The 8,658-nt window shown below is 40.1% G+C and overlaps 1 protein-coding gene across 4 annotated transcripts in view; it reads left to right on the top strand.

The window, feature by feature from the left end:
- The first annotated feature begins 4,710 nt into the window (after window positions 1–4,710).
- KCTD3 (potassium channel tetramerization domain containing 3) overlaps window positions 4,711–8,658 on the top strand; it is a 54,573-nt gene continuing 50,625 nt past the window's right edge. For 2 of the 4 annotated variants that reach the window (XM_009441479.4, XM_514196.8), the window contains exon 1: window positions 4,711–5,174. In XM_009441479.4, the coding sequence (XP_009439754.1) occupies window positions 5,092–5,174 (83 nt within the window). In that variant the 5' untranslated portion in view covers window positions 4,711–5,091. The remainder of the gene's footprint in view (window positions 5,175–8,658) is intronic. The other 2 variants (XM_016938639.3, XM_063792055.1) reach the window with 1 other exon arrangement.

Here is an 8,658-nt window from a genome sequence, read left to right as displayed (position 1 = left end):
CTCAGTTTCTTTATCTTTACTTGATGCCTAGATATCTTCCTCATTTACTCAAAGATGTTACTCTAATAATTATCTTCTGCCTCTCTTGAATGGTCAGATTTTTGCTACCTACTGATTGCTTTTCATCAACGTGGTTATTTTTTTTTTAAAACATCTTTACAAAACATTCTCTTGGCCTTACTTCCTTAGCTTGCTACTGTCTGTTTCTTAGCTCTTCTTTATAGCAAAACCCCACCAATTATGCTTTTTCTCCCACTTCTGCACTAGAACTGCCCTTACTTCCACCACACTATTTTTCTTCATGTCACTAAATCCAAAGTCAATTCTTAGTTCTTATCTTACTTGTCCTGTGATCTCATAGGACCCCATGCTCCCTTGGTTTTCCTCCCATCTGGCTGAAACTCCTTTCTAGTTTCCTTCACTGGAACTCCTCCCCAGTCTCTTAATATTGGATAGTCAAGGGCTCCATTCTGATTTCTATTTTTGTCTCATTCTACACTCACCTCCTTATGATTTTAGGCAGTCTCATGGCTCTAACAGCCATCTATATACTACTCATTCCCAAAGTTTTATTTCAGTAAAAATAAGAGAATTTTTAGCTTAGTTCTCTTTCTGAAACTTCTAGGTCCTTTATACAACAGCTTACTCAACACCTTACTTGGATATCTAATACAACGCTACTTTAAGTGTGGTTACTACTTTTAGTGTACTACTTTTAGTATAACCACACTTCAAGTAAATGCTACTTTAAGTGTGCTACTTAAGTGATAATAAACGCTACTTTAAGTGTGGCCACTTAAGTGTGGTTCATGAATTGATGCCCATCCACAAACTGTGAATAGTCTGCAATTAAATAAGCACAAAAATGAGACTAAGAGGTTGGAAACTTTTTTTTTTTTTTTTTCTGAGATGGACTCTCGCCTTGTCACCCAGGCTGGAGTGCAGTGCTGCAATCCCAGCTCACTGCAACCTCCATCTCCCAGGCTCAAGTGATTCTCCTGCCTCAGCCTCCCGAGTACTTGGGATTACAGGAGCGTGCCATCACGCCTGGCTAATTTTTGTGTTTTTAGTAGAGACAAGGTTTCACCATGTGGCTAGGCTGGTCTCGAACTCCTGACCTCAGGTGATCCGCACACTTCGGCATCCCAAGTGCTGGGATTATAGGTGTGAGCCACAGTGCCCGCCCGAGCTTTATATATATAAAGGGGAGTTTACCCATCACAGAACTAATGGAATATACATATATATATATTCCATATATATAATATATATTTATAAATACATATATTATAAAACATATATATATTCCATTAGTTCTGTCCCTCTAGAGAGTCCTGACTAAATCACCCCATAAATTGGAAATTGAACTAGTTCTTACCTGAGATAGTTTGACAAGGACTGGTCGAGTAGACATCACAAATTCAATATAGTCACTAAAGAAGGTAATATTATTTAAATAATGTTTTATTTACTTTGTATTGCCTAAGTATTAAAATAACATAAACTTTAAAAAGCTGTCATGGGGACAACCTTGAATGTATCTACTCTATTTATTTACACATTCATACATACATACGGGTAGTACATGAAAGAAAACTCACTGTAAACAATTAAACAATATGAAAGACCATAGGGGTAAAAGGTTCTATCCGTTCACCACTGCTACCTTCTCCTCACTGATTCTAATGATCTGTCTAGAGGTTATGTTTCTTCGTAGTTTAATATGTATTTTTTATATAGAAATATAAGTGGATATACACATGATTTTAGTTTTTCCATTATTTAAATGAATGAGATTGTACTCATAATGTATTATTCTGTAATGTGATTATTTTCCCCACTAAATCATATACTTGGAGACCATTTCTGGTCAGTTCACATGAATTTGCCCCCAAAATAGTAATAGCTTCCAAAAGAATTTTAAAAATTATTCCCTTATTGTTGAACATTCTGATTCTATGTTTTTGCTATTATAACACTACTACCATGAATATGCACTTACTTCTTTGCATGTACCTTTGCCAATTGAGCAAAATGTGTGTAGGATATACTCTTAGAAGAAAAGTGCTGGGTCTAGGGTATTTACATTTAAAATGCTGATATTCTTGAGGTGCCCTCCAGAAACTCTGTACCCATTCATAATTTAATCAGCAATGCATGAGTATGATCATTTCACACTCTCACTGTCCTTGAATTTTATCAAACCTCTCTTAATTTTTGCTAATCTCATGAGTAAAAATACATTTTTTTCTGTTTTATTCATTTATTTATGTATTTATGTATTTATTTTGAGATGGAGTCTCGTTCTGTCGTCCCAGCTGGAGTGCAGTGGTGCGATCTCAGCTCACTGCAACCTCCGCCTCCCAGATTCAAGCGATTCTCCTGCCTCAGCCTCCCCAGTAGCTGGGACTACAGGCGTGCACCACCACGCCTGGCTAATTTTTGTATTTTTAGCAGAGACGGGGTTTCACCATATTGGCCAGGCTGCTCGCGAACCCCTGACCTCGTGATCCACCCACTTCGGCCTCCTGAAGTGCTGGGATTACAGGTGTGAGCCACTACACCCAGCTTTCTGTTGTTTTAATAAGCATTTTAGTGTTTTTATCAATTGGCTGTTGATATTCTTCCCATATTTTTCATTACTTGTTTTCTCAATTTATTTGTAGAATAATATATACATATATGATCAGATATTATATATTTTCAATCATTTGATATATGTTGCAAATATCTTTTCTCATTCTGCTATTTGTTTTTGTTAATGGTGTTCCAATTTATTCTTAAAAATTAAGTCACACCCTAACTTTAAGTTTTATGAGCAAGAAATGCCTCAGATATCTCTATATTGTTCTGGACATATCAAGAAGTCATGACCATTTGCCTTATAAAATACTGAGAACTTTTCCTTCTCTTGAAGAGATGTTCTCCTAATTTTTAAGTACAGTATAATAAAATGAACACGGTTTCATTTATTTCAGGAAAAATAAGAAGCCTTTCACAAATATATATATATTTAAATTTATAAGGCCTTATTCTAACTCCAACTTGCCTCTTGGATTCAAAAGCTGTTAGCAACTATTCTTTCATATTCTTCCAAGGTTTGGACCTAAGGAAAATTAAATGGCCCTTTTACCACTTAAATCTTCGCTGCAAATTTTAAAGCAAAGTTTCAGATCCTGATAGAACCAGATATTTATGTGTTAGGGCAAAGGCAGTTAACATTGTTTAAAGCAAGCTTGTCCAACCTGCAGCCCCATGGGTCGCATGCAGCCCAGGAAAGCTTTGAATGTGGCCCAACACAAATTCATAAACTTTCTTTCTTTCTTTCTTTTTTTCAGCTCATCAGTTATCGTTAGTGTTAGTGTATTTTATGTGTGGCCAAAGGCAATTCATCTTCCAATGTGGCCCAGGAAAGCCAAAAGATTGGACACCCTGGTTTAGATTCCTAGTTGCTGCTGCTTTAATCTGAACTGTTACTCATCTTCCCTGTCTAAAGTGAAGATAATGAGGTACAATGCAGTGGTAAGGACGGTGAACAGTGGCCTTGAATTCAAGCTGCTTGCGTTGAAATTCCTGCCATCCCACTTGCTACCTATGTAATTTTGAGCAAGTTTTCTGATCATTTTCATTCCCAAATTTCCTTTTTTAAAAATAATTATAACATTAGTTGTGACGAAGAAAGATGACAAAATATCTAAACCACCGGGTATATGATAAACGCAAATTAGCTATTATTAATCTTATCATCAACTGGGAGAAATAATACTTATCTTACATCCATATGTACTATTAACATCTTTCAAGTCGAATCTAGATAGAGCATATCACAACATTGGTATGCTTGCCAGAGGCTATTTTTTATTTTTTTGGTAAAAATTATGACAATGAGAATAAAAACTTAACATCAGATACATTATCAGTTTGAATTATTATGATACAACTATGACAAAACAATTCATGTTAAGAATTTAGTACCACAAACTAATGACTTCTGAAAATAACGCACTATCTTTGTTAGTCTTTGTTAGCAGGGCATCAGGTATTATAGTATTCCGATTTAAAAAATATTTTAATAGCCACTAAGGTTTTGGGTTTGAATAGATACCGTTTAAAGCAAAAACAAATAAATAAACAAGCGCATAAAATTGTGTGTTTTCTGCGTGTGTCTAACATTAGTTGAGTGCTTACTATATTCCAGAAATAGGTTGCTGGGCATTACACAGTCTAGGGGTTTTTGTCCTTTGGTTTCCTTCCTGCTTAACAAACAAAAACAAAAAACAAAACAAAAAAACTGCTTGGGAGATTGGGGATTAAATTGAAGAGGGTAAAGTAAGCAGTTTTCTGGGGTAAATGCTGTAAGGTTTTAAAATCTCCAAATGTTCCCTGCATTTGCACTGTCTACATTTAGGCATCAACTTTTACCACCTCTAGGATTAGTTTTTCCTTTCCCAATCCATGTTGACAAAGTGGGTCATAAAGATCTGTAGATCGTTTGCCCAGATCTGCCCTCAATCTGCGAATCAGCTTCCTCGTTTTAGAAAATCTGAAATGTAAAAGGGAAAGGGGCTGGGATCGCGTGGGGAGGAGGAAAGAAATGGAATCCCGCGTGGGCAGGCGGCTGGCCAGGAGCACTTTCCCCTAGCCTCCCTATGCGCCAGCCCCGCGGCGTTGGGAAGCTCCTCCCTGACCTTTCCTTCCTCCTCCTCCTCCTTCTAGGCGGCAGTGGCGGGCGAAGCGTGAGCGCTGCGGTATTTTGTCCCGAACGGTGACCCCTCCTCCCAGGCAGGCTGCGGCGGCGTCGGTGGCAGCGGAGCACGGAGAAGAGGCCCGGGCGGCCCGGCGGCCTGGAGGCCGCGAAAGGTGGAGGCCGGGCCGCCCTTGTGCACCGCAGGATTGACCCGGGAAGGGGCAGAAGCTAGCGAGCCCCGCCCGGCCGCCGGGAAGGTGGGGGAAGCCCCGTGCACCCCCCGCCCTCCGGCCGCCGCCGCCCCACTGGCCCTGCAGCCGTCGCCGCCGCCTCGGGCTACGGCCCCGGGCTCGGCGGTCCCGGCTGGGGAAGGAGGGCGGCGAGCGCGTCCGGAGCCGCCGGAGATGGCGGGAGGGCACTGCGGCAGCTTCCCCGCGGCGGCGGCCGGCAGCGGCGAGATCGTCCAACTGAACGTAGGGGGGACCAGGTGAGTCGGCGGGTAGCGGGCTTGCAGCGGGGATGCCGTGGCGGCCTCCTCCTCCTTTGGTGTCGACGGGGACCGAGAGTCGCAGGAACGAGGGCGAGCGTGGGAGGCCAAGCCTGGAGGGGGGAACGTGGGGGCCTCCAGGCGGCAAGAACGTCGGGCGGATTTTGGAGCTGGTGAAGCATCTGCTCTGGGAAGGGAGAGGCAGAAGGGACGCTTGGAATTACCGAGGACCAGGCCCATGTGGCAGAGTAGCTGCTGTCCTAGAATGCCAACCTTTGCCCCTCCCAACAGGCAAGGAGAACCATTACACAGCCTTCCTTACCTCATCTCAGATTAGAGTGTATTTGAGGACTTTATTTAGTAGAAACCTGGCTTTGTGGTTTGGATGTTGGAGATGAACTTGCCTTCCTTTCTCTTTGGTCAACGAGGTGTCGGTTTTCTTAGGGAAGAGTGCGGTGTTCTTTTCCGCGCCTAATTAGGGGATTTGTAATTTGAAAGATTTCTGTGATGGGAGTGCAGTAGGTTTGCAGTACCTAGTTATTTATTTTCAGAATTTCTTGGTGCATGGGCCTGAAGGATCTGTTCAACTTTTAGGACAGTGTGTCCAGAAACTGCAGTTTGAACATTTGCTTTTAGGAAGCTCTGGATATTGGCACGGTCTGACGCCCTTGGAGTAAACAGACTGAATGCTCTTCTCTGTCTGTTCTCTTTCTGGCCTTCCGCCCCCCCCCCCCCCGCCCCTTCTGTGCCTGTTATTAAGTTTGTTGGGGGAAAAAATCGTAGTTTTTGTGGATTTCCTATAACTTATGAGTCACTCCTCTCAGAAAAGGGAGTTTGCCAGCTGTTTGAAAGAAGGATTAGTTGAGTTTTAGGCTTGGTAGGAGATAAACAAGGAAATGCTCTGGAATACAGTTAATTTTTCTGTGCTTGAGAATATGATTTTCAACCAGCATTTTAAAAGTATTTTAGTGTCTTAGAACCATAGTGATAAAAAATGTCTACTGTAGAGCTTTAATCCTAAACATTTGATAGCTTTCTAGAATTTAACACAGAAAACCATGGTACTTCGTTCTTAGGGTTTTTCCTCTTCCCCCAAATCAAAACTTAGATAATTTACAACGTTATTGCAGTTGTATAGAAACCAGTCTTATGGAGATTTATGTCTCCTAATGTAAGAAATGGAGTTTTTCCTAAAATCACGTTAAAATATTGGAAGTTTGGTAACTTGTGGAATACCCCTAAAGAGGAGGCCTGCAATGTGTGTTGATTATACTGAAGAGTAGCAGTATAATCATTTACAATCCCTACACTGGTTTCTACTTGCTATTGATAGTTAATGTATTTCTTTTCTTTAATTTTCTTTTTTCTTTTTTTTTTTTTTTGAGACGGAGTCTTGCTCTGTCGCCTGGCTGGAATGCAGTGGCGCGATCTCGGCTCACTGCAGCCTCTGCCTCCCGGTTTCAAGCGATTCTCCTGCCTCAGCATCCCGAGTAGCTGGGTCACAGGCGCGCGCCACCACGCCCGGGTAATTTTTGCATTTTTAGTAGAGATGAGGTTTAACTACGTTGACCAGGATGGTCTTGATCTCCTGACCTCGTGATGCTCCCGCCTCGGCTTCCCAAAGTGCTGGAATTACAGACGTGAGCCACCGCGCCTGGCCGATAGTTAATATATTTCTATTCAGACATTCACAAGGACATACAGTATTATTGTAAAAATTAAGCAGTATTGTTATTTACTATGTGGATGGCTTAATACTGAGTGAACTCTTATTAGAGACTGCAGAATTCATTTAAAAGTTTTAACTCATAAGGCGGTTATCTTGGCACTGTAACTTTTTTTTTTTTTTTTTTTTTTTTTGAGACAGAGTCTCGCTCTGTCATCCAGGCTGGAGTGCAGTGGTGCGATCTCGGCTAACTGCAAGCTCCGCCTCCCAGGTTCGCGCCATTCTCCTGTCTCAGCCTGGCACTGTGACATTTTATCTTGTGTTTACATTATTTATGGAACTTGAGCTTATCAGGTTCTAATTTTTTCTAAGTGATATTAGCAAAGATACAAAATGGTACATATATTACTGGTTTGAACAGTTTACAAGACATGAAATTGTTAGTGGGAATGGAAACATTAAAAAAATTCAGAGAATTGTTAAGATAAAATGGCTTATAAAATAAGTAGTAATGGTATGGCCCGTAGAAAACAACATCCGACTCCATATTCTAAGAATATTTTCTAGATTTGCTTTGAATCATACACTCGTGCAGCATTTTAGAGCTAGATGAGATCTAGAAGTCACCTGTATCTTGTACAAAACACAGTGTAACATAGTCACTTAAGCCACTGTAAGAGAAAAATCCTGATATGATTGCCACTGAAGTTCAGGAACTGCTGTGGCATAGAATTGAAGTTCTGAAGTGATAGAGTAAAACTCAAAAGGAGAGTTTGTTGGGAGCAGAGAAGCATATGCTATCGGTAAGGTCTTTTTTTTTTTTTTCCTCAGGAGAATAGACATGAAAATGGATATACTCAAAGGAATTATAGAAATGACTAATTTTTATGGTTTAATACTTTGTGGGTGATTCAGAAAGTAGAGTAGATGAAGTTTCATTTAGAATTGTTAGTATTTGTTATTTACAAAAAGTAATGAAGTGAATTCACTATGACTGAATTTATGATTAATTCTGTTATGGGCAAGTGTGATTTTGGGCCTCATGCAAGAGGGCTGGGACTAGCCATTGAGGACTCCTGGACAAAGAGCTTTTGAGTCAGGTATATGTTTTCAATTCCCAGGCTTTATCTCTAACTAGCCTAGCAACCTTGGACAAATATTTTGATACTTAGTCTATTAAAATGTAAAGTGACAGACAGTAGTACCAATCTTATCAGATTGTTATAGGAATTTGAAGTAATAAATGTGAAATGCAAGGGTTAGTGGCATTATCAGTACTTACAGTGCAGAATAAATAACTAATTAGATTGCTTCCAAGTTAATTTAGTAGGAGGCAAGTTGCATGAAGTATAACTGTGGGTATGCAAATTTCTTTAGTAATTCCTTTGCTGAAACCAGATTGTACATGACTCTGTTCTTGGGACACTATGGGTATGGGATAAAAAACAAATCAAAACAGAAAAGGCTTTCAAATGATTATGCTCATCATGTGTAATTTTAAGTGTGTTAGTTTTCATGAAGTTATATTCGAGACTGGTTTTGGGGCCAGAAGTTTAAAAAAAAATTGGTGGGGATGAGGGTCTAATTCCTTTGCCCAGAAATTCCAGGTTACTAACCTTTCCCCAAAATGCTGATTAAAATTGAAACTGATAATATGATTTTAAGCAGACCTTTGTGATTTTCTAAGTAGCACATAATTTTAATTATTTGAAATTCAATTGGTGAATAAGTGGTGAATATAAAAGATTGCAAGTTATAAGCTGTCCTCATTTGGAATGAATTTGATGGCCTCCAAAACAGTGAATCTGCAATGTATGA

The sequence above is a fragment of the Pan troglodytes genome, chromosome 1, assembly GCF_028858775.2.
Source record: "Pan troglodytes isolate AG18354 chromosome 1, NHGRI_mPanTro3-v2.0_pri, whole genome shotgun sequence".
NCBI classification, from domain to species: domain Eukaryota; kingdom Metazoa; phylum Chordata; class Mammalia; order Primates; family Hominidae; genus Pan; species Pan troglodytes.
Note: the sequence above shows the minus strand (reverse complement) of the source record. Positions and strands in the feature narration are given on the sequence as shown.